The 26718-nt window shown below is 41.0% G+C and overlaps 1 protein-coding gene across 4 annotated transcripts in view; it reads left to right on the plus strand.

Moving 5' to 3' along the window:
* Positions 1-26718, plus strand: part of SMAD1 (SMAD family member 1) — a 47692-nt gene that overhangs the window by 12556 nt on the left and 8418 nt on the right. For 3 of the 4 annotated variants that reach the window (XM_061993027.1, XM_061993024.1, XM_061993025.1), the window contains exons 2-3: positions 9479-10103; positions 24164-24421. In XM_061993027.1, the coding sequence (XP_061849011.1) occupies positions 9704-10103; positions 24164-24421 (658 nt within the window). In that variant the 5' untranslated portion in view covers positions 9479-9703. Of the gene's footprint in view, positions 1-1086; positions 1180-9478; positions 10104-24163; positions 24422-26718 lie in introns of those variants that run through there. The other variant, XM_061993026.1, reaches the window with a different exon arrangement.

The raw sequence follows: 26718 nt of genomic DNA on the forward strand, positions 1-26718 counted from the left end.
TGCTCTCCACTTGTTAGCAGCATAAGCTAAGGCTTGACACGAGTAAGTGCCTTGTCCAAAGAAAATGAGAGCTATGTGTCCTGAGCAGCAGCTCGACACCCTCAATGACGGTACTCCTGACAACAAGGGTTTAGAGGCAGGAAAAAATTGCACTGATAGCAAACTCAGTTGCAGTCAGTAGACTTCTTTGGATTAAAGTGTTTGCAAAGAACAGAACTTTTAGACTTCATTGGTGAAGCAGCTGTCGTCTGGAAAGGCCATTGACCTCCACCCACTGTACCATGTATTCCTGTTTTGTTCCAAGTGTGCCTGCCAGTTCAGGGGAAAGCTCATGCTCCTAATGCCTGGTCTTCAGTTGAACCAAAAACCACTCCTTTGGTTCCCTGGAGTAATTGTTTGGATGAAAACATTTGTAAAAGTAAGAGACTAAGTAAGTGCCTTCATAGTTGTGTGCCAATAGCTTTATTATCTTTCAAGTATAGTTTTTAGTATTGGTGAAATTGTACCATATTCTAGGATTACATTGGGTTATAGCTTCAGGCTTTTACCAGTTTTTAGTGTAGATAAGCTCAGACTTGTACCTCACATACCAGTAAAGGCCTTGATCAACCTAGGTATATGTTAGCTGACATATTTTAAATATGAACCCAAGGCTTCCTTGGCCTGATCTCTGGATGATCCCTATAAATTTGTATTTGTCTGTAAATTGTAATATTTAAAGAGTCTTACTTTCTTGTGTGTAAGCTGAAAGGACATCTCTAAAAACTGTCATCTTGGCTTCTTCCATTTGTAAATGGTCTGGACAATTCAGGTGTCTTTCAAATAACAATATACTACTAAAGGGTACCTGTTGTGATGTAGTACTGCAGTTGCTGCTCACTGTCCTGGGAAGCAGGAGCAGACTGGATTTTGTCATCTGAAGTCCAGTCCTGGTTTTCAGAAGGCCACTAATGACATGCCATAATTAAACAATGTTTCATTGGATGGTGGTGATCTGGCAAATCTTGATGTTTGTTTCTGGGTTGTATAAACTTGGCTTGGCAAGCTGTATCATCTTTAAACACTTTCTCTGTCCAGAATGGTAGTTGTGAATTGCAGGATGCTTCACAAAAATCAACCCAGAACTTCACTCTGTCTCCTGTCATTTTAAAGATATGATGAAGATAGAATGCTTTAAAGGTAATTTCAAGGCAAAAAAATCCCTCCTTAGTTTTTGCAAATAAGGCAAAGAAGAAGAAAGCTAGAGGAATCCTATTTAAAAAGTAAAGTATGCATCTCATGAAATGTATTGAAATGTTTCAAGTATTGGCAAACTGAAGAGGCCGTTCTTATTTCAGGTGTAGAAATGGTGGATGGGGGACCAATCTGTGAAAAGATATTTTGAAATTTATTTCAACAATGTTCCTTTTTTTGTTTACTTTTCGTCAGCTTATTATTCTTTGCTAAGGCTTAACCCAGCAATATTTGTATTAGTGAAAAAGCAGTTTTTCTTTCTTCATTTTTTTAATTGTCTCTTGCTTTGATGAAATGTTTTGCTTTAAACCTGGGGATCTTGATCTGTAATTTAACATCTCTACTTAATCTCTTATAAATGAAGTCTGAGTCACAGTCTTTAGAAGTGCTTTAAATGCAACTGATGTAACTGTATTGGTGCATGGTCTTAGTAAAATTAATCCTTTTTAAGAGAAATGGCTTGCATAAACTAAGCATTTGGTGGGGTTGCCTCCTTAAAAATACCCTATTGTAGCACTACTCTGTTTGGTGCTGACAAATCCCTTTCTAAATTCGTAGTCTGTGCTAGACTGTGCAGAACTGTGAAGAAAAAGCACATCTTACATTTTATGAGCTCTAATAAAAAATGTTGATGCCTGAGTGGGGATGGACATTTTTTTGTTTGTTTCTTTATAAAGGTTTTCCTTTATGCTGAAAATGTATGTTTTAATTACTTTACTGACATGTCACTTTCAAGGATTTTTTAAAAATTTTCCCCATCTCACCTGTGAAGGAAGTTCCTCCCACCCTGTGCTGATGAATTGGAGGGAAACGCTTTTTTCAGCTGATAAAAAGAAATAAAATTCCATGCCCCTCCCAAAGGAGGAATTCAACAATTGGGCAAGTGGCGTGGGACCATGTGTTGGTTTGTAAAAGGATATAGTTTGTAAAGATGTTTCCTTTGATGCCTGTGATGAATATGGATGTGTTTCCGTTGGAGAGAGTTTTGATTAAATTATGCAATTAGAGCTGACCAGACAGATCTAAATATAGGAAGAGGTTTCAGTTATCCTGCCTTTGTGTGTATTAACACACCCACACAGATGTGTGTTTGTTATTGTTGTAAACAACACCTGTTTTCTGAAGACAGTTCAAAAAGTCAGGAAAGGGAATGGCCTTTGTGGAAAAAGGGAGTTGTATAGGATTTTATGATGAAAGGAAAAAAAAAACCCATGTTTTTTCCCAGCGTTTGAACTTTTTAGAAAAGGACTTCCAGCTTATGTTAGTAGCTAGAGTAGTCATGGCATCTTAGTGGATATCCCATGTTCACAAACACATAGCCAAACTGGTCTACAGGTGGTTCTGCATTTTTCAGGACTAGCCTGGCTTATCTAATGATTCTGAGTGCCCACTGCCGTGCTTCTGAGTGCCTCTAGTTCCTGGTGGAACCATGTGTGGAGTTTAAATACCCCACAGCACAAGTGAAGTAGATAAACCTGCCTCAAAGATGCACAATAAAACACCCACTGTGGTGGCTGGTAATTTATTATATCTCTTGACAACTGTTTGGGTAATTTATTTTTTTAATGTTTTGTCTTAATTTTAGGATTTCTCTGAGGCCTTCAGCTTAGAAAATGTGAAAAATGAAGAGTCTTCACAGCATTTAGAAAAAAATCCCACCTCATGAACACCATTCTGTCAAATTTTGTGGTTCACAGTGTTGTATTTATCTTATATGTTATTTTAGTGAAGTTCATAGTTTTACCTGAGTTTTGACTGAATCATCAAATTACAGTTCCTTCCTGACTTCAGTTAAAATACTGAGATGCAGTTTTAGAGATAATCTTTGATAATGCATCCAATTCAGTCCAACTGCTTGCTGATACCAGAAGGTATTTGTCCACACATGGGTGTATATTTTGATGTGTCCTACTTGTTCTAGTCCTTGTGTGGGCCGCACTCATCCAGCTTCCTTATCAGGAAACTTGGAAAATTAGTTAGTTTTTCCTGGGATTGTGGCAAGTCAAATCAGCATAGCAAGGAGACCAGCAGGTATTAAACAAAGAGTTATCTGTCTGTGACACTTTGCAGTCCCACGTGCATCCCAACACAGGAATGAGTAAAATTCAGCAGTGCAAGCTAGAAGCTTGCCATTGTTTCTCAGCACTGGTGAGAACTGATGGATTTAAGGTCTGGCAATGGTTTAAGAGGCTGTATGTGTGTTTCTTGTAAACAGGGAGGACCTGTTCTTTAATGAAGGTGTAGAGAAAACTTGCGAGATATGTTCAAATTTGTTTTCAGGAGTAGTAGTTTTAATATGTCAAAACAGTTGCAAAGACATTAGAAAGGAATGTTCTTAATGAGAAAAAGGGCAAATTTAATTGTTGATGCATCTCTTTTAAAACCAGGAAAGCAGCTTTATTTTGTTCTTCTCTCACAATTATGTACTTGCTTGTGAAGACTTTTACACTATTTTATTTGGACTGTCACACAGGATTCAGTATCTAATTTCTATGGAGACAGGGTATTTTCACCAGAGAAGCAGCAGTGAAATTACTGTAAGTCTTTCAAATCTAGTAAATTCAATTTGAGAAGGCAAAGTACAAATCCAGAAAACCTGTAAGAATTTGATATTGTTTTACTTTTGTAATCATGATAATTGAGGCTTCAAGGGCAAGGTTGGGTGCCTTGTCCACCAGAAGCTGAGTGGGTAGGCAAGTGGAGGAAGAGCTGCGGTTCACTGTAGAAGCTGTCCAGACACTGTGTACTTGGTTTGAACTGTGGTGAGCATTGGGAAAGAGCTGGCAGATATTGATAGCATGAGGTTATTTCTTCATGCTCTGGAGTAACTGAGCAGTTGGGGTGGTGTTGTTTTTCATCACTGTTACCCTTCTGCCCTCCATTGGTAAGGCATACGTTGTCTCTACTGTCTCATTTGGAGCGGGTGGTGAATCTGTTCCTTGGTGCTTAGGTCACACTCAAAACTCGGGATTTGATTTGGCTTATCAAATAAATCAGAAGTTATGCAAGTCCTTACTGCCCTGTTGAGAACAGCTATATACTTGTTCCAGGAAACTGTACAGGCTGCTGTTACAGTTAGCTATGTTACAGTTAGCACCTGCTGTTTATGTGACACTCATACTCTCCTACCACCTGCTGAACTAAAGGGTACGTGTAGGTATCTAAAAGGATTTTCTCTGTGGGTTAAACGATGATATATGGGAGGTTTTCTAGGAAGGGCAATTCCACAGCCAAACGGCATGAGCAGTAGTCCAAGAGAGAGAGGTTTCACAGACTGGATGTTTTTGTCTGTCTCGGGATCTAAGGCAGAATTGACTTCATAGGATAGGCTGGAAGTATCCTGCTTGCCCTTGCTGGGCCTAAGCAAGGGACTAATGCAGTGTCAGGAAAAAAGCTACTTACTCTTGTTCATTATGTTCAAGTATTTTCAACACCAATGTCCACCTCTGTCCCCAAACAGTATGATGTGTATCAGAAATTAATTCAGAATTGCATATTTATTTTCTTGAATTCTTTCTACCCTGACAAGAAGACATATGAAAGAGGGTTTTTGTTAGTTTGTTTGGTTTTTACTTTTCCTTGTCCTTTCCAGAAATACAAGGGAAGCCAAGTGAGATTCTGTATAAACTCTCTAATGAGTTCTATAGCACTTAAAAATGAAACTTGCTTCCATTTCACATGTGTATTCTAATGCCACTGAGGCTTCTGCTGGGTTTCCATGCACTTTTCCAAGATGAGCAAGGTCTAATCTTCTACTATAAGAAGGTGCAAATAAAGAATTATTTGATTAAAAAACAGAGCAATTCAGCAGAAGAGTCTGGACATGGTGTTTTACAAGTCACATCACTTGAAGAAAGAAATTGAAAGTTTTTGCTGCTTGCTCCGAGAATAGGAAGCCAGAGGAAGTTAGTGCACAATCTGTTGTAACACATTCTAGCATTACAGCTGCTTAGCCTGCATGCTTTTTAGTAATACATGGAAATAGTTCTTGCCAGAGTAAAGTGACAGCTCCCTGGCTTCTATGCCAAAATCTGATAATCTTTCTTTTTTAAAAAAAGGTCAAAATATTGTACTGAGTACATGAGTTGCTGAAAAGATGTGTCTTTCAGAGAAGGTAAACAACTACATATTTTAAAGAAGTAAATTAAAATATCTCTTTGTTATTTCTTTATATTGTCAATAAGTAATGAATGCTGGGAGAAGGTAGGTTGACTAAAATAAGATAAATTGAATTTTAAGAATGTAGTCAAAGACTAGACAGTTTTCTCCCTTAATTATATAGATTCTCTTCACTGTGGTTCCTGCCCCTTTTTACATCTAACTGTGCTGAGCACATATTAAAAAAATAGGATCTTTTTTTTCATCACTGAGCCTGTAATACAAATAATTAAATTTGTTGAGGAATTGGAGCCACTTCTTGTTTGCCTGAAACTTGGGCTAGGAGTTGTTTCACTTCCTCCCTCTCCTGGGAGAGGATCATCCAATTGTCCTAACTCTTTCTCCACCCACCAAAAACAGTCATCTATGCAAAGTGGGACAGTTTCCTGTGGGATCTCCTGTGGGAATTTGAAAACAAACTCATTGAATATTTTACTGTCTGCCTAGTGTTGTTGACGGAGTAACTGTCTTTTCCTTGAGGGCTAGAAAAACAGAACTTCACACTTCAGCATTTTGCCTAAATATATTTGTTTAAACACAAGGCTGGCTAAACAGCTATGTGTATATAATACTCACTTTTTTATAGGCTTCTCACAAGCTGTCTGCAGATTCGTATATTAGTCCAAAGATTACCCAAAAGACAGCAGCAGTGAAGGAAGACAAATAAAGCAGCACTGGATTTTAAAACAAGTTTGTTGATTCCAACTCATCCATCAACATACAGACGCATAATAAAAAGTGCATATGTTTTGATGTGTAAAGAGTGGCTGATAAGTGGGTAACAACTTAATTTCCTTTAGACTGATTCCAGACTGCCGTTTATTTGACCTAGGTTTCTATTTCACCATACCTCATGAATAAATGCACCTTTCAAAGGCTGGTTGTCACTCAACTATGGGGAATACTAACTCCCGTTTCCCAGATCTATGGAGGAAAGATTTGGACAGTGTCATCTGCTGACTTGTGGTTTAATCTTTATTTTGCACTTCCAGCTGATAAGACCACTTTGTGCAAAAGTAATACAGGAAATGATGCACTACAGAAAACCAAGAGTGGCAGAAAGGGAAACAGAATGTACTGGCAAGGGCTCAGCACTGCAGACATGCTCTTTGCTTCTTGGAAACAAACTCCACCTACGCCAGCTGTTTTATTTTTTTAGCTTGATATTGGTGTTGGAGCTTACTGTGAGTAATACACAGCCATCTGTGGGTTTTCTCCCCCTTCATCTTGTGGCTCGTTCAGGGCTTGGAGCATGCTTAGTTTTTGTTTGTGCAGGAAGGACTTCAGCAGGAGTCCCTGGGCTAGATTCTGCAGATCAGCAAGTACTGTACCTAATGGTACTCCTCCTGCTCTTAGTATAGTTCTTGCCACAGCTGTTGCTGTGCAGATGCCAGCTGTTAAGATAATACCTTTGATTGTGACAATGAAATATGTTTTGGAGTGTATGACTGTAGGAATGGGACATGTGCATATTGTGGGATTTGGTACATAAACTTGAGGAAAAACTGTTCTTGTGGTCTGACTACCTGGGGCTGTGTCTCAGTGTCATCTTAGTCTTTGGAAGAACTTGCTTAGCAGCTCATGTTAGGGTTGTATTTTCAGGCACAGGTGTAAACATCCAGTCTTAATAGACAGTACTTTTTATTTTTCTTTTCCACAGCCAAGTAGGTTGGCCACTTGTCTTTAAAGTAGCTTGGTGGAAATGGGTCACGTTTAGGTAGAACTATGTCTGCAGTTGTCATCAATACTGAAACAAGTTTGCGTCAAGGTTTTGGCTTTGTACTTGCTTTTAGATTAGAACTTCAGTTCAAGTCTTCTAAATATTTTTTGTGTAATTTGAATTGATGTTAAGTAGAAAGCTTGACTTGATTACCTGCTGTTATGCCTCTCAAACTTGTAACTTTTGTGTGTGGAACTTGTATATTTTGTTTGAAAGATACAAGAAAAATATATTTAGAATATTGATTGAGAAACAGACCATATAGGAGTTGAGAATACCTTTTTTACAAACACATTGGAAGCACTGGTTCTGGGGTTCTGGTAAATATGGTTCTTAAATTAGCACAGCATTTTAATACAGCATTTTACACTGTGTGTAAACATAAAGTATACCTGAGGTACAGTTAGTGACACTAATGGAGTTTCAGTTCCCTTAAAAGTGTATAGCACATGCCCAGGTAATAAAATAAAATCTTAAATTTGCCCCAGACTTGTGCAAATCTCCCATTGCAATGACATGATTATTTCAAATACAATTCTTAGCATAAAAGGAGTGGGAAGTACTAGTACGAAATGCAGGTAGGCATGGTCTGTGTCTTGGTCCATAATCATTATTCACATAAATGTAGTTTACAAATTCAACCTAATAAAATGGAACCTTTGCAATTAGATAATTGTTTTAGTGGCAAATGAATTTGAATCATGTGGATAGTTTTCAGCATAAAGTACTTCAAGTATAGTAATACACTATGAAACCTTTACCTGCTTGACTCGTGCATTCTAAGTGTGGAATAGCATTTGCAATTTTAAGTTCTGCAATCTTTTCTTAGTATAACTATGAAATTATGTCTGACATGGATGTGCTGTCATCTTCTATTACGTGTATGTATAGATTGCTAGTTCGTTGGGGGGTTTTACGTCTTTCTGATGGCAACAAAAACATTCATATCCTTTTCCCCTTCCCCTGCAACCTGTTTGTATCCAGTCCAGGATACATTTCCTGTCTGTCTTGATGCTCTATTTGAAAATTAGTGGTTCGTTGCTCATTTTCCCATCCCTGTCTGGTCAGGGTCTCTCTCCTACTTCCCCTGGCAGAGACTTTTAACTGATCCCACCCCAGGCAAGTACAAAACTTGCTGCTTGCGGCAGGAGCTTCTTCATATGTGGAGTTCCTCTCTTCAGCCATCGCTTCACCTCCATTTCATGTCTTGCAACTGAAGGCCCACTGTGCCATCTAGAATCCTATTACCTGATCATCCTTCCCCTTCCTGCTATGTGTCATTGAGTACATCAGGTGGTCATTGCGTCTGGAAGGGGCATGATGATGTAATCGGTGAAGTATGTTCACAGCATCTTTCCCTCACAGTCTGTGTATGAGCTGTGAGGGCTTTTTGGTGGGGTCGGAAAAAAGAGTTTTCTTTTTCATGTGAGATGAGTAAGGGCGAGGCTTTTTCCAGGTTCCTTTCTTCTTTTTGTTTCCCAAAGTGAGTTGGAGGTGGAGCTGAACAGTTTCTGTTTGAGATTGTGATACACATAAGTCTAGTGTAGTGACTTTTTTTCAAGCTGCATCACTAACAGTTTGGAGAGGGCTGAGTAGCACAGTGCTGTTGGGCCATATTGCTTACAGCTGCTCTCTGGAACAAAATATTGAAAAGAACTACTGACGTTATACTGGTTTCTTTGGGATATTCAGAAGCTGATAGGCAGCTCAACAGTGAAAGATGAAATCTGAGGGGCTGTTTTAGGCTAGATTTCACATGAACTACATTTCCAGTATAGGATCCTTGCTCTTTTGTGGAGTATCTGTGGGAATACATCCGTGTTTTCTCGTGCATTTGCTTTTTTCTATCAAGGTTCACATGGTACTAACTTGAGGCTACGCTTGGGCACTGAGCAGAAGTATTGTTTGAAGCTGGCAAATGCAGTTACTGTGCCCCTTGCTGTGTGGCACAAAAAACACTGAAGCCACACAGCAAATTGCTGTTGGGGAATTGCCCCACCACCTTCTTCTGACCTTTGCCCTTTTCTTCTACTAATCCTTCCTGCCTAACTGCTTTTGGGTTTGTTTGTGTTGCGTCATGTGATTATGTCATTTATTCAGAGTTGGTATGGGAAGAGACATACACAGCGTTCAGCAGAAAGCCCTGTTACTTAAAAGTCATCCTCATATGTGCCTTGAGTCTGGTTCTGGAGACTGTGAACGCTGTTGTAGCCTTTTTTTATGTTGGTGGTTGGTTTTTGGTCCTACTGTTTTTGCAGGTTAGGGAGTGTGTGTGGATTTTTTTTGTTGGTTTTTTTTTTTTCCTGTAATGTTAATTTAAAAGGTAAAGCTTTTTTTCTCTCCCCGCTTTCTGATGTTCCCCTGCAGGTTCTTGGCCAGAGAGGTTTAAAATAATGACAAGGTCACGTACATCAAGGAGAGATGTCAGCGCTGCCTTCCTGGAACGGGAGAACTGAAAAGGAGAAAGGACTAGTATTATTTGGTACTTGCTGCTTTTGACTACTGACACAATCTACTGTGCTCTGGTTGTGGTGGAAGAACAAGACAAGTCTCTCCTGCTTGGTTCTGTGGTATTGCCACCGTAGGGTCATCATGAACGTGACAAGCTTATTCTCCTTCACCAGCCCTGCAGTGAAGAGGCTGTTGGGGTGGAAGCAGGGGGATGAAGAGGAAAAATGGGCAGAGAAAGCTGTTGATGCATTAGTGAAAAAACTGAAGAAGAAAAAAGGTGCTATGGAGGAGCTGGAAAAAGCATTAAGCTGTCCTGGTCAGCCCAGCAACTGTGTCACAATTCCTCGCTCCTTGGACGGCAGGCTTCAGGTTTCGCACCGGAAGGGACTACCACATGTAATTTACTGTAGAGTATGGCGCTGGCCGGACCTGCAGAGCCATCATGAACTTAAACCACTGGAATGCTGCGAGTTTCCCTTTGGTTCAAAGCAGAAAGAGGTTTGCATCAATCCCTACCACTACAAGCGGGTGGAGAGTCCTGGTAGGTTCTTCCTTGTTTGTACCTTTACACCTTATCTGAACAATGCAAAGTATGGCAATTAATCATGTGACTCATCGACTTAAATAAGCAAAAAGTGGCTGTTTGCACATGTCAGATTCTTCCTCTGCAGTTTATCTGGATGTAAGCATTAATTAGCAGTTCTCTCTTTTACATGGCAAATGTGTATTTCACTTGTTTCACTTGTGTAAATGCTCTATCACTACACAGAGGCATAGTCTTAGCATATGTCTCAAACTGCTGGGCCTAGTATTACCTGGGCTTGTTGATGACCACTCTCTCTCCCTCAGTTAATTTGTTTTTTACTGAACTGTGCACATCAGTGGCTCTAAGGGAAGCATTGCAAGCTAATCATTGCAGTCTGTACACAGAACCATTCTGACATACAGTGGTACTAGTATTTCAAAACAATTATTTTCTGTGACTTCTGTTTCTTCAGCATCCAGAAGACAATATTGTCTTAAGGATCTCCCACAATTCTGGCCTTTTGAAAAGACTGGCATTTTAGACAGCAGAATGTAATCTCCTCAATTTTAAGCTTTGACAGCAGATTGGTTGCATGTGAAGTTTTACTGTCAACTGTTCTGTAAGCGCTGTTTGTTTGTTACCTGCTTCTCCACTTCTTTAAGGTGCAACCCATTCTCACTGTCTCCTCCTCAAAGGCCAAGCCTCTTCTTGATTAATTTTACTTATTAAAGTTTACTATCCATGAATACTTCCAGGGATTAAGATGAAACTTGGACATATCTATGCTATTCTCCAGTTTCTTGTGAGGTTGTACATCTGCAGAAATGCACTGCAGGCATGGATGGACTTCCCTGGTTTAAATTTGAGAAGTTCACCTGCACTCAGGCATTGTGATGCTGTCTCTGCAGGGTGGCATGGACACCTTAAGAGCTACAGTGGAAATAAGATTGTTGCAAGATTGTTTTTCTGTGGATGGAAATTGCATTTGTCTTGGATCTGCAACGTGGTGCATATCTAGATGTTAAATATTTCCCTTTGGTGTATTAGTAGTAACTTTGAAATCACGTGAATGACAGAGGTGATACCCTTAATATCTGTATTTATGTAGCAGAAGCTTGAACAAAAGAATTTTTAACTTTAAAAATTTAAGTTCTTTAAAACATTAACAATTCCATGTTAACCAGGAGTGGGATAGTAAAATAGTTGTGTCTTTGTACTGCTAGCTCTCTGCATACATCTGTGCTAGTGGCTTGCATTCAGTATTCCAAAATACTGAAAATCAAGATTCCCAAAGATATCTATTTCCTTCAGATTGAGCAACTGTTGGGCTGTTACTGTTATGTCAAATGGCATGTTCTAACTCATTTTGCTTTAATCTTGGAAGCAATTACAGAGTTTGAGAATGTTCTCACTCAGACCATTTATACCGTATTTAAAAATAAATATTTGTAAATGTTCTGCCACTTCAATGAGATATGCAAGATAACGAGAGAGTAAAGCTTTCAAAAGGTGTCTAACTAAAATGTACATTTCAGCTAGGGCCGCTCAGTAGCTTAAGTGGTTGGAAAGCTGAGGTTTGGGTGTTAAGTCATCTTATGAATTTTGTATTTGAGAAATAGAGCGAAAAGTTATTAACTGTAAGTACGCCTGAATTCTGGATTGCTCTTGAACTGTTTTTGGGTGAGAGAAAAATCTCACCGTTCACATAGCTGCAGGAGTTGGTTGGTAGAAATGAAATGCTTCCTTTCTTGTCCAGAGAACACCTTTCTTCGAGAAAAACTAGATATTCTTGGTGAATTGCCTAAAAGGTATCCTGACAGTTTTCTTGTGAGCATTAGGGCTGTAGTCAAGTCTGACAAAGCTGACAGAGCATTGAGTCTTTCACAAGATCAATGTGCTGCTTTAACCACCCTAAAATATTCTGGAGGTAGCTGCTGACCTAGAGCTAACATATGCTTCTGCTGAGGTGCCCTGTTAAATCAGTGTCTGGAGGCACAAGGTTAAATGCGTACTGAAGTTGTATCTTGAACTTCTAACAGCTTGCCAAAGCACAAGAATGAGATTGAAGCCCACTGTTGTTTTATTGAGATCTCTGGCTAGATACGTGAAGGAGGAGGGGTTTATATTTTGTCAGCTACAGATCTGCCATTGTTTTGAGGGATATTGCATGGAAATGAGTGGGGTAACCTGGTTTTTTGGAAACAGGTGGTAGCTGAACTCCAATTTGGCTTGGAGAGCTGTGCTTCATAAGTTACGGCTTTTTATTTCCCGTCCCTTTCGTGTTCTTCCTGTACTCCAAGCATTGTCATCTTAATTTCCTGACAGTCACTTCCGAATTCTGCTAACCATTTTTTCCCCACTTTTGCTAGGGCATTAAAACACCATTATTGCTGTATAAGTGCTTACACTTTGAGATTAATAGGAATTCATGCATGAGTCACTGTTTCCAACAGTCTACGAACTTGAGCAGATACTAATGTTTGTGTTTCCAAGGCTATCACTGCAGCCAGGAGGGTTAGAAATGTACTTTCTCTTGACAAAACAAAAATGGAAGCTCAGAGTGTGTATTGTGTGCGTTTTGTGTGCAAGGTACGCTGTGAAATTCTGTCTCTGCTTGACAGTTTGGCCTGTGTTTACCTGCTCTGCGTAGAGCTGAAATGTATGGTGCGTGCATGGATTGGCATCTGTACATTCACTCTTCTGCTGGTTGTTGTGGGATTTGTTACAGTATTGTGTAGGTTTTGAGGAACAGATTAGCAGTAAATCCTCAAATACGTAAAATCAGGTAACGCTTTATGTTGTGAAATTAGTGCTATGAATATATCTTGGTGGTGCCGCAGGGATATGTGGACTTTCCACCTTGATACCTTAGTCAATGCTTGCTCTTTAGCTTGAGGAGATAATGGAAAACATGAGGACTGGCATGCTATGGTGTGTCTGCCAACTACAAAGCTACACTTGAATCCAAACGACATTTTTCTGTTAGCCAGGCCAGATAGGTTGTAAACAGTTGAGAGGAGTCAGAAAATTATAAGCAGTCTCAAACAGGGAGCCTCCCAGGTGCCCCTGAGTGCAGGCTGTGCTGCTACCTCTGCATAAGGAGGGAATGTGGCATCAGGTAGAGATGTGAGCGTGATGTGGTGGTACCATATTCGTGCCTAACCAGACCTAGAGGCTCTGCGCAAGCACGAGTGCCTATCTGATGCAGTGGCAAGTCACTCAAGCAAACTGAACAGGCAGGAAACTACTTTTTGACACAGGTTAGCTTGGCAAGCTCTATGCCCTTGGCTCGCTCGCTGTGGAGTCAGATGGGGGCAAGGCAGCGTCAGGGCATGGGGTGGAGACGAGGAAGAATGGCCTTCCCATGACAGTGTGACATTTGGTCAGCCTGGTATCAGCAAGCCGCCTCTGCAAGCAATGGAGACTCGATCCGTGGAGGGGTACATAAACAGCTCCTGCTTGGCTGTGTTGTGCCAGCACAGCTGTTTGCATGGCTTCCTGCTGAACCAGATCACAGTCAATTTTTCCATCCTCTGCTGTGTTATCTTCCAGGCTGATCAGAGCAGCGCTGGTGCTCATGGTGTGGCTGTGGGAACATCTGTACCAACACGGCCCTGTGGATGACACGTGGGATGGAGTGTATGTGGTGGGAAATGAGAGGAGAAAGTAGAGGCTATTTTATATCTGGGAAAACAACCTTGTACTCAACTACCAGGAAGAAATATCTCCTTGAAATGTTTCTGTAGCTTACTGCTGCTGTTTTGTACGTCTGTTGTGTGCAGAATTATTTCTGGTGCCAAGGTACTTAATGGCTGTCAAATTTCTCCCTTGGAAAGGCAAAGCAAAGCTTTTAATTAAGGAGGGCAGTGTCTGAATTTAATGCCTTTTAAAAACTGGCATGCACAGCTGAACTGGTGTGCTTACTTGGCTGAATCTGCTTTTTCTCCTCAGTTTTATTCTTCAGCCTAGAGATAACTGGAAATTAGTCTCGAACCTGGTTTGGAACTCTCCTTAAGTACGATTAACACTTGGGAAATAATTGCGCGTAGAGTGTTCATAGAGACTGTGAGGAAATGGAGTTCCACAGGGATCAGTTTTGGGGCCAGTCTTGTTCAATGTTTTCACCAACGCCCTGGATGAGGGGATAGAATGTACCATCAGCAATTTGGCTGATGACACCAAACTGGGAGGACTGGCTGATTCCCCAGAAGGCTGTGCTGCCATTCAGTGGGATCTGGACCAGCTTGAGAGTTGGGCAGAGAGGAACCTCATGAGATTCAACAAGGACAAGTGCAGAGTCCTGCATCTGAGAAGGAACAACCCCATGCACCAGTACAGGCTGGGGGTTGACCTGCTGAAGAGCAGCTCTGCAGAGAGAGACCTGGGAGTCCTGGTTGATAATAAGCTAAATATGAGCCAGCAATGTGCCCTCATGGCCAAGAAGGCCAATGGCATCCAGGGATGCATAAAGAAGAGTATGGCCAGCAGGTCAAGGGAGCTTCTTCTCCCTCTCTACTCTGCCCGGGTAAGGCCTCATCTGGAGTCCAGTGTCCAGTTCCTCAGCTCAAGAGGGACAGGGAAGTGCTGGAGAGAGTCCAGTGCAGGGCCACCAAGATGATCAGGGGAATGGAACATCTTTCATGTGAGGAAAGGCTGTGGGAACTGGGGCTTTTTAGTCTGGAGAAGAGGAGATTGAGGGGTGATCTTATTAACGTTTATAAATATCTAAAGGGTGGGTGTCAGGAGGTTGGGACATCCCTTTTTTCTGTTGTATCTAGCAACAGGACAAGGGCTAATGGGATGAAGGTGGAACACAAAAAGTTCCACTTAAATATAAGAAAAAACTATTTCACTGTGAGGGTGACGGAGCAGTGGCACAGGCTGCCCAGAGGGGTTGTGGAGTCTCCTTCCTTGGAGGTCTTCAAGACTCACCTGGACATGTTCCTATGTGACCTGATCTAGGTGACCCTGCTTCTGCAGAGGGGTTGGACTAGATGATCTCTAAAGGTCCCTTCCAACCCCTACCATTCTATGATTCTATGAAATAGTGAACACGATGTTCCTCATCTCTCTGTGGAAATGCTACAAATGATCTCTCAGGTTTTGCTGGAGAATGTGTGGAATGACATTTGGAAGTCTCTCTTGAGGTATTTCCTTCCCTTGTTTTATTCTTTTGGTTTCTGTGGAGATACAGCTTCTGTCATTTGCCTCTGTCCTCAGTTATGTCAATGGGATCGGGTGAAAGATGTCATTCAGAGTTTAGGGGGAAAAATAGTCTTTTAGGTCTGGATCCTGTTAAAGAGCAAAACAAAAGGAATGGGATGGAGATCAAGGAGGATGAAGAGGTGCTTAAATTGGCACTGCTATAAAAAAAATCACACCTCTAATGTGGCTTTAAGGGAGGAGATTCCATTCTTTTGCCTTAGCTATAGGGAAGAAACTTGAAGAAGCTGAATACCTCATTTTGTTAAAGTACTAGTGAACACTAGCTCTCAGTTCCATCTGATGCAGAATTGTGGGGTTTTGCTTCTGCTAAGCATCCTTGATCATTAGCCTGCTAGGTTAAAGAGGATTTGAATTTCTAATATTTTACAAAGGAGGCAAAAGTTGAATTAACCTTTCTTTTATGTTTCATATGTGAAAGTGGTTGAAGGTGTAGAGTGTTTATGTAAATGGCCACCCCTGCCCCACAACTGAATGCTGTCTCCTGAGAGTGTCCAAAATCTGCTGATACCTCCTCTGGGGTCAGACTTGGGAGAAAGCTACTCTTCATTAATATAAGTGAGCTTAAATGTGCTTGGTTAAATGCGGTTGTTAACTTTTTGACATGAGTTTCTGGAGGTGCTTACTGGTGCTCTGCTGTGCTTGAAACGTGCAGTGCCAGGAGGTACTAAAACCAGTCAGTCCAGAAGCAGCTGATCTGTCCTCTGAAATCTCTGAGTTGCATGGATCAGCCCATTGGCACAGCCACAAAATAACTACACTGGTTCAAGTTTTTTGCAATTGTCTATAAAAGACTAGAGGATTTTCCTCTTAAGCTGCTCTACATCAAGGAGCTTTATGAAGCTGGTGGTGCTCGTGTTCCACTCAAATTGAGGGATGAACAGTGATTGCTGATTATTGACATGGACAAATACACTGTCAGAATAGTTGAATTTTCAGTTCTGCCTAAGGATTGTTGTGTTGCTTTCCATTATAACCGTGAATTCAAAGTGAGTGGCTGCTTCAGCAAGCTTGTTTTTTGGCAAGAAAGATTTTAACTAGATGCACAGCTGCTTTTTGTCACTAGAATAGGCCAGGTCCCCAGGCTCTCTGAGGATTGCAGTAGGTGTGTCATGCTGGTTTTGTTCCCTGCATAGACTCCTTACCTGTGACTTTAACCTGACTGTTTTACATTTGTATTTGATCTCTTTCTGTTTGCTCTAAGTGAGTCTCCATAAGGCTGTACACCTACTCTGGATACCATGGGTGTAGAAAGAAACTCAAAATAGTAGAAATCCTGGATAAGGAAGGTGTAGACCCTCACAGTCCTGGAAAGAAATACTCCTTGGATGCTCCCCTCTACAGCACTGCAGCTGTGGTCCTAAGTGAAAGAAAAGTAATGCATGCTTCAAGGAGCTTTTTAATGCCATTTGAAATCACACAGATGTTTGGTTGTGCATATTGATCTGGTCATGCTTGTGAGCTCACTCACTCTCTAGGTGCATTACAGCAAAAGGAGAAGGATCAGTTAGTCATCGCTGTGTTGTCTCCTGGCCTAGGATTACTACATATAAAACTAGTATTCCCAAGCTGTTTCTAGACAGAGTAAATTAAGAAGAACATGTTTTAGAAACCTGTCATGGCATGCTCGCCGTGCACTTCAAACCTGATGCAGCCTGTTGCAGCGAGTCACCTGTTGTATCGTCCTATGCTGCTTTTGGTGAGCAAAAAGCCTCAAATGCAGCTCAAATGTGCCATGGGTCTGTCCAGATCAAATTTGGAGCCAGGAGAGAAAGGTTGGGAGTAAGCAGCAAGTCCCTTTGGGACCACAAGATTGCCTGGCTGGGCTTTTTTGAGGTCCTGGGGTTTGTTTCATAGTTTCTGTCATTTCCCTCCCAGCACCTGGGAGGATAGAGGTTGGTGTGAGAGCCTTTGGGCCACGTCCAGACAGATGGAAGGGCTGGCCTGGGCTGGAGGGAGCCCAGCCGAGTAGCTGCCAGGATGATTCCCACAGCACCAGGCCTGGCAGAGGATAATGCTAGCAGTGCCAGGCATTGGAGGGAGGCGGGGAGGGGCCACGGGAGCAAAGAGGAAGCTGCTTGGGGGGAATATAAGGAAGGGTAAAACTGATGCATCCTTTCAGAGTTAATATGTAGAACCAAGTTAAAAAAATGCTTGTTCTCACATGATTTTTCTGTAGCAGGATTTCTGCATCTCTGCAGGCTATGGGTGAGGGAGCAGAGAGTGTTGTCGCCGAGAGGTTTTTGTGTATGTCTGTGTAATGCTGCAGTTGGACGTAACTTTAAAAATAGTGTGCTACAACAGGTGGGCACAATTATAGGATGGTTCCCCAAAATAGCAAGCAACTATCAGTTTGCTTGGCAAGTAGTATAAAACTTTGTTCATTTCAGTTTTGCAATATTTGTTTCTAAAATTCCCTGCCAGAACTAACCTGGAGCAGAGGAATCAAAATAGGGAGGCAGAAAGGAGGGAATGGCCTAACAGAAGGGTTTTCCTTGTTCTAATATCACCACATATGAGAAAAATGAGCTGCAAAAAAGGTGTATCAGTTCAGGAGGATATGTTTGTGTCTTTTTTTTTTTTTTTCCCCTTTTGCTCTTTAAAATTAACCAGGTTCAGGTATTTCTTCTGACTGAAAAGATCAGACTTCCAACTTTTAACTTACTCAGTAGTATGGCAGCTGTGGCTTTCATACAGGTAATTCGAACTCTGGTCTGTGTAAATGTCAGAGTTAATATACACTATCACACTGTACTTTCCTCCCGTATCAGAACTGCTTCTCCCCTCAAATCTGCTTACAAGAACTTTTTCACTAATGTACATAGCGTTAGCACTGAATTCTGAAATTGGCCTTGACAAATGTCAGTTTAATCAAAATGTTAGCTTATCAGACTATCCACAAATAAAATCTAATGTTAGCTAAATACTGTAATGCAGGAAATGTACTAATACAACTTGCACAATGCATTTAGACCATATGTCTGATGTAAAAGCAAAGCAAGTCTCCGTTGTAAAATGACAAATGAAGCTGTGGGGTCTACTGAAACTGCAAAATAAAATTAAGAGCTGAGAAAACAAGACAGCTCTCGGCTTTCTCCTGGAATAGAAAATCTGACATGTTTGTCCATCTGTCACCCGAAATAGGCTGCTGAATAGCTATTATTGAGCCTTTTCACTTGCAATTACTATTTCACTTGCAATTACTAGAACACAGGTTTGTAGCGAAGTGTAAAGGCTGGCATTTCTGCTTTTGAGAAAACAGCACACAGCCAGTAGCAGAGGCTCACTTAAGCCAGGTGCTGTTGGAACAAGGTAAAGTAGCTAGATCCTCAGAGGTTGCTTTTGCCTCAGCACTGTTAGGGTTTTTTAACCAAGAGTAAACTCAATCCGATGTAGACATATAAGTATCTTTGGGTGTGAAGAACTTGTCCTCTAGTCAAAGAGTATTCAAATTTGTCAGGTTTTGTTTCAGGCAACACAGGCAAACCTAATGACATTTAAACTTTGCTTTCTACTTGACATTTTATTGTTTACAAGCAAGATCTTTGCAAGGCCTTCCAGTCAGCATGCTTCAGTCACTCTCTAATGCCACAGATGGCAACCAAAACTGAGCACATTCAACTGAGCATACGCTGGTACCTGCTCTGTTCCTACCATGGGACTGGAGTGCTCACCAGGATGGCACAACCAGCTTCACCTGCTGTGGCTTCAGAGGCAAGAAATGAAGCTAGGAGTCTTTAGGGGGGTTGAGATTTGAGGTTGGGGGTGGGGGGAGCAAATGTTGGTGGGTGTGGATTTTTTGGTGTGGGTTTTTGGTGTTTTTTTTTTTTTTCCCTTCTCCCAACTCCATCATTTTTCTTCTAACTTCGTTTTTGCAGGATTTTCTATCTAGAGCGTGGAGTACGAGCTGCAGGTTTCTCCCCCAGCCCCAGGTTTTCGTACACATTTCCAGGTAGCATGAACTGCTGTGAGAGGACTTTCCTCCTTCCCAAACCATGGTTCTCTTTATCTAGTAAAACAGAAGTGACTTTGCATAAATTTATATGAAAATACAGCTGTGTGATGCTTGGAAATTAAAGTGCACTGTCTAATGATAGTGCCCTGAGGTCTCCATTAGACCTTCATCCTGTTGTGATAGAAGCCTGTACAAACTCCTTTATAGAACATATGTTGACAAAGTCATCACGATTTTTAAGAGCAGAAACTGCAGCAGTGTGGTTGTTTAGCCCAGTGTCCACCAAGTCATAAAATCACTCCTCCTCCTAAACTGGACAGGAGAGAGAGAGAAATCTAACAATCAGCTTGTGAGTTAAGGACAGAGCAATTAGTGTTACGGGCAAAATTTAGGAAGAAAAAGGTTTGATTTATTAAAGGACCAATAAGAACAGAGATGAGAAATAAAACTGTCTTAAAAACACCTTCCCCCACCCCTCCCTCTTCCCAGGACTCCCCTTCCTTTCCCCCCAGTGGCTTTTATTTGGTGGCCCCTTGTATTTCTATACTTGAACTTTCAATTTCCAGACATGGAAAGAGAGATACTTACCCAAATGTAATGTGCAAAGGGGAAAATAAAAAGAGCCCCTGAGGAAAGTAGCTGTCATCTGGGCTTGTGTAAGAGAACTGAAACCCATCTGGATAGAAAATAGCCTACTTTGAAAGTACAGCAGGTCCTTGGATTGGATCAGTGTTGGTTGTTTTTCTTCTTTTCCATAGAGAAACTTTTTAGAAAAAAAGTTACATTAATAAAGACTTTCTATGTTTGCTAAAACCATTATTTCTAAAATATGAACATAGAACAAAAAAATCCAAGGAAGTCTTTATCGTAGGACAGCACACCTGTTAGCTTTCTGAAGAACAGGATGACATGCTGGAGATAGAGTAGAAATTAGTAGCTTTCTTCAAAGGCTAGCATTACATTTTCATAAAAGCTTTTCTTTCTTGGTGTGGTTAGTTGAAACATCTGTCTGAACAACCAGGTTGTCTTTGGTCTATCTTCTCCATTTTGACTCTTAGATGAAATAGCCCAGTGGGAGAAATTGCCCTGTAGCTGTAATTTCTTTAGTACATCTCCACTTGTTTGGTGTTGGCGTACTCTGGGTATTATTTACATAGTGAAAACAAGCTACCCGATTCCCAGGCTATCTTGACAGGTAGAGGATCTCTTCTTAGTTACATTTCCACAAACGTATCCAACCCAGATTTCGGGTAGTTTATCTTCCCATTCAACAGTTACCAGTAGCATTACAGCTGGTAGTCATGCATTAACTTTCAGCTCCAGGTCCCCACCGACACAAAATCTTGGAGCAAAATTAAGCCATGGTGTAGCCCATAAAACCTCAGTCTGATGCTTGAGAAAGTACAGAAATCAAGCTGTTGAATGATTTGTGGTTCTGCTCCATTAACTGATTTTAAACATTTTAATGAGGTTGAATTTGTAAATCTGTTGCAGTAGCTTTTAAAGACAACATATTTAAGAGTACATTTCCTTTAAATGTGTGCATCCCTACTGAATAGGAACAATAATAACTTCTAAAAAAAATTTGTTTTTTCCGTCTCTGTTCCCTTCCACTGAAGAAGGTAAATGAGGAGGAAGGGAGACAACTGTCAGCAAACTGTTAGAGCAGGGTCCTGTGGAGATCCACACAGCAAAGATGTGCACCGCTTCATTATTTTTATAGCAACAGGTGTGCTGGCTTAGCGCAGAATAACTCTCTCATGCTTCTCCCCTTCAATTATGCTTCTTCCTGGAGCTGGCAGCTGCAACAAAGATCAGCCTCCTCCCCTGCTGTACTGAGCCTCAGTAATTTGTTATTCCATATGGTTGAGGTCTGCAACCTGGAAGCTCAGCATCTTACACAGGGTCAAGGGGAGCAGGAAGGGTATGCATCCCCCTTTTATGTTTTGAACTCCTGGCATCCTTCCATACTTGCCAAGGGCCCAGTCCCTGCTCATGTCTTCACTCCTGAATGAACAGCATTCAGATTAACTCCTCTGTGACTCCGGTTGGTGCAACTAGTCTGCAAAAGGCCCAGGAGCTGCAGAGATCAGGTTATGCCAGTGAGTGACTGTTTTGGGAGTTGAACTAATTGGAGCACTGTAGTTTCTGTTGTTCCTCATGTGGCCTTTCAGGGCTTTTCTTCTTCATTAAGGCTGTATCTATGCAAGGAGAATGTGAATTACTGACAGCACTCCCAAGTAAATTCTGCAATGATATTTTTGAGACTATTTGTGCTGCATCAATACCAAATGTATTCTCTTCCCCATTCTCTTTTCCATGTATATTTTGCAGAAGTTGACATTTAATCATTTGAGGTTGAAGTAGCTGGACAAGAAGTGTAGGTTTGTGTGCAGAAGAGCTGGGAAGAGGAGACTTGTTCTTATTTTGAGTCCTTCTAAACTTTGCCAGTGGTTCTGCCCAACAGGAGGAAGCATGAGTATATACCTTGGGAAAATCTGGCACTTCTTTATTTTAATTACAGAAAACATACAGAATATATCCTGTTCTCCTGCTATTTTAGAATGCTATAAATTGTGCGGCTTCCTGTGATGTCATGTGTGTCATTGTTTAACATGAGGCAGGGGATGGGAAAGGTGATGTACTTTCTGCACAAATTAACTTCAGGAAAAATAATGGTTTGACCTTCATCCATAGGAAGGGAAGAGATAGGAAAACTGTGGGTTTAATGCTTGGAAAAGTAAGGAAGAGTCATAAAGATGGAAAAAGGAAAATACTTTTTAACACGTGATTTCATTGTTATTTTTTCACTGGTAATTTATTAGCCAAGCAAATGTTGAGTTCTTCACCTGAGTGCAAAAGGACTGCTAGGTTTAACAGAACAAGATTAATTATGAGAGATAATAATATTTAAAGATATTGGGTTTGATATGTGCCATGTTGCAGATGAGGAGATTTGTGATGTCCACCTGAATGTTAACTTTCTATTTAAATGGCCTTTTCCAGTGAGATGTGAGACTAATTGTGTTGGATGCAAGGGACAGTCTGCACAACTGAGGGAGATGCAGCTTCTTCTGGGGTATACTGCAATTGAGAACTTCCATAGAATGACAGACAAATGTGTTTTGTTTGGGGAAACACTATAGTTAGGAACTGCTTATATTCCTTTTGATTTTTTTTTTTTCATATCTAAAAGCTACTAAGAGATGACATCTGCCTCATACATTTAAGATCTGCTGGAATCTCAGTGAAGCTGCTCTAAGAAAGTGAGACATCAAATTAAATCTTTAAAACCTGGTTCTGATGCTAACAGTCTTAATTTCAGTGTTGAGGGGTGTTTTTCAGTGTATGTTCAATTAAGATTTCTCAGATCAAACTTTTCATGCTTTAATGCCACTAGTGGTCAAAAGTCTGGTGGCTTAATTTCTGTTTTAGGTATATGCCAAAAGTTTTTAAAAAATAGAGAGAAACCTGGTTCTACACATTGAGCGGTGTCCTGGTACTCTTGGACTTCACATCAGGGTCTGAATGCTTCTGTTTAACTGAATTGCTAGAAAAGTAAAGAATGCCCCAATGTCTTGGAAGAACCCGCTTGTCTTGGCAAGATGATGTTTTGGTGGGTTTTTTTTGTGTGTGATTAGTTTCTAATTCAGACTTTTGGTGAAGAAACTACCTCTGAAACACCTTTCTTAATCTATATGATTGTTATGTCTGTGTAGGTTTGTTGTGTGTCCATACTCTTCCTTGTCTTCTGTGTGCCCACCAGGTTTTGGGAACAAGGCAGGAGATCCAGAGAGAGGGAGTGGTAGCCTGGCTTGCTTTGGCTGTTTTTTGTGGGGTTTTTTTGGCACGCTCACTTGAAGGCAGGCTATCCCAGGGGTTTCTTCCAGTCCCGCCCAGCCATAGAGTTGGGAAATGGAGGTGTTGAAAGGGGGCAAATGTGGAGAGGAATAACTTCATTTCACTTCCCCTACTTTGTGCAGGGATCTCCTTCTCCCTGCCCTTGCCTCTCCTATTCCCCCTGTCATCCAAAAGGCTCAATCTATAACAAGACTATCTTATAATCCTTTGGGTAGCTTGGACTTTGCTGTGAGGCATTCAAAGATAGAAGCTGGGGCACTGGAAAAAGAGCTGATTCTTTTATCTTAGTCTATCTGGTATCATGTTCATATTCTCAGTTAAAAAGAGACCTTTGTTTTCTCACTGGTGAGGAGGCCTTGGGAGTGTGGTGACACTTGTAGTTTCTGATGTGTGTTTCTCTGATCCCATAGTAGCATACAGCTGGAGCTCAGTCGCTGCTTGGTTGGTAATTTTGTTTAAATTGCACATTTTGTAAACTGACTTGAAGAGTTAATAACTGCTTTAATCCTAACTTGTAAGAGCATAGCCCAGGTTAAAAATAAAATTGCAGCTGTTGGGACCAGACTGAGTTCAAGGCCTATTAGTATTGTCTTAAGGAAAAATATCTGTCCTTATTAGTAGGGTTTTGGGTTACAGGCCATTACGTGATTAACAGGATCACAAGTGCAGCAAAATGAACTGCATGTCAGCATTGTAAGGCGCTTACTTCCCAGCATTTCTTTGTGCAAATAAAACTAAAATGCAGAATTGCGGTTTGTTCTTGGCTCTTCTTCACTGGTCCTCTGTGAAAACAAGCTCCCATCTGGCAAACCAGGTAGCTAGCAGGATCACTACGAACTCAAGCTGTGGAGTAACCGGATACAAGGGAAAGAGTTCTTGCTTAGACATGCGCTCCCAGATTTGACTACCTTGTTTTTAAGACAAATGTGAATAAGCCCTAGGGGAGGAAGAACATGTTTGGGTTTTTTGTTTTTTCCAGTTCTTTTGAATTGGGGCTCTAACACTTTGGCTTTTCCATCTTCTTCTCCCTTTCCAGTTCTTCCTCCGGTGTTGGTTCCAAGGCACAGCGAGTACAACCCTCAGCACAGCCTCTTGGCCCAGTTCCGCAACCTGGGACAAAATGAGCCTCACATGCCGCACAACGCTACTTTCCCGGACTCTTTTCAACAACCCAATAGTCACCCGTTCCCCCACTCGCCCAACAGCAGCTATCCAAACTCACCTGGAAGCAGCAGTAGCACCTACCCACATTCTCCAGCCAGCTCAGACCCAGGAAGCCCTTTCCAGATGCCAGGTACAGTCAACTTCAGTTCCCTTTCAGGGATGTAGAAGGTAGTTGGACATGTCAAATATAACAATTTTGTTGCTTAATAATACCAAATTGTCATCCAGTGCTTGTGCTCAATAGTGAGCTGAGAGACACAGTAACAAAGACTATGTAATTGCTTTGACTGGTAGTAATATTGATGGTTTTAATGTTGTGCCCCTTTCTAAACATTACAGTAAAAGTCTTCTGGGGCAGAAGGAGGGATTCAAAATGTTTTGGGGACAAGTTCAACAGAAAGCGTAGTGTTTAATGCACAAGAAGTGTAAGGGTGCAGATCATCCTTGAATAGGGAAGAGATAATCAGAAATTCAGGCTTTAGTTCTGTAGAAGAAGGGTGGTTCTCTCATGCTATCGCGACTTGATAAAATTTCTTCACACGTTGAGGTAATTTCAAGAAACAAATATACTTCAATTGAAAAACAGTTTCTTAAGGCTCTGAAAAGGAATCTTCAGGCTGTTTTACTTCTTAAAGAAGGAACCTTTCTTTGTTTACTTCATGTCCATAGAAGATTCTGTGAAGCTATCTTTTTAGGTCTTTACATGCAAATGGGTAAAATACTGCAGAAATAGTCTGTGGCAGATTTCTTGATGTAAATGCTAAGCAAAGTTATTCTTACAAATGCTTAGTGATGTTCTGTTTGCATGTTTTCTTTGGGGGATGAGGGAGAGTGTGTGTAAACAAAACAGCGGAAAATCTATTACATGAAATTATTGTCTATAGATTTCTGTGGCTGATAGTTGTTTATCTTTATAATTTTTCTCTTGTGAATAAAGACTACTGAATTTGTGGAGGCAGGAGGGAAGGAAAGAAAGTTTGTATTGGCTTCTTTTCACTTATTTTCTAAAAGAAGGCAGCAAGTAGCCATAAATCCACCTGTCTTTCCTTCCTTTATTTTTGATAAATGTGATTGGTGTGGTTGGGGCTCTTCCAGCAAAGATAAAGGCTTCCGTTACACGGCCTTCCTGAGCACTGGCTTGTGGAAGTTCACTTGATCTTTGAGGCCCATGTGCCTGAAAAGGTAAGTCAGCAGCTGCAGTGAAGACACTGACTTAGAAGAAAGGTCAAGATACTGATGTCCTTGATACTTAGCTTGGGACAGCTGTCTGTCTTGTACTAATGGAGAAAGAGGATAACTTCTGGAAAATACAAAAAAAAAAAGGGGCAAAGCAGTTACACAGAAATCCTGGAAATGTTCTAGATACTGGCTAACTTGTTGCCTAAGGCCTTACAATCATCATCTTTTCCTGTCTGTACATCACTAACATCATGTTTGCACATACACAAACATTTAGGGCTTAGTAAAACACAAGACTTAAACTCCAGTGCAGACTGTTAAGCTTTTAATACAGTCCTGTTTTCATCTCTGTCTTTCTCTGCTGCTCCCTCATCCAGATGAGGGTATCCAGGTAAGGAAATTAGCAAGTATCTGCCAGCATTAGATGTAAAGCTCTCAACAGAATATCTCCTAAACAATAAGTAGGTAATAGGTTGCATTATCATGTGTTTTCTTACAAAGCAGTAGTATGATTTCCTGCCTTTTATAGATGCTGATTTGGTTTTTGGGGTTTTGGAGGCTCCTGTGATTATTTGTTGTGGTAGTTTGCAATGTGTGCTCTCAGTAATGGAAGTAGATGTGGGATGAGCAGCAGCTGTGTTCACCAGAGATAGGACAGTGGTAATCTAATCTCAGCTTTTGCAGTGAAAGCTTGCAGAGATCAGGCAAAGGTTTCTCTCCGTCCGTATGTACATCTGTGGGATTGATTTGGAGGAGAGTGTCCTCAGGTGTATCGGGAACAGGTGACATTGGCAACTTCCTGCAGCTTTTAAGAAGCTTTGGGAGGCTTTTCCAAAGGTGAAATAGGCAGCTGAAGGGCAATGCTAGTGTCTGGCTGGGATGCTTCAAACAGGGCTGAAAGTAGTGTTGTTAGTAAGGTCATTGTGCACAAGCTACTCTTATGCTAGTGATTCAATACTGAACAGGACAGTACTGCCAGAAAGAGCAACTGACAGATAAATTCCGGACCCAGATAACTACTTCTGTAGGATTTGGGTTCCTGAACACTGTTTCTCTAGATTGGGAACAGTAGAAAGAGCTAATACTTTAAGATGGCAATAATAAGGTCCTGGATAGATCTGGAGTGTTTGCATACTTTGCTAATAGAATCATACTGGAAACAGAAAAGTTCAAACTGAAGGTTTTCTGCTCCAACTTTTGTTTGCATTTCCAGTGTTCAGTACCTACTTCTGGCCTGGTCTTGAGGCA

This window comes from Colius striatus, chromosome 3, assembly GCF_028858725.1.
Source record: "Colius striatus isolate bColStr4 chromosome 3, bColStr4.1.hap1, whole genome shotgun sequence".
In the NCBI taxonomy this organism is placed as follows: domain Eukaryota; kingdom Metazoa; phylum Chordata; class Aves; order Coliiformes; family Coliidae; genus Colius; species Colius striatus.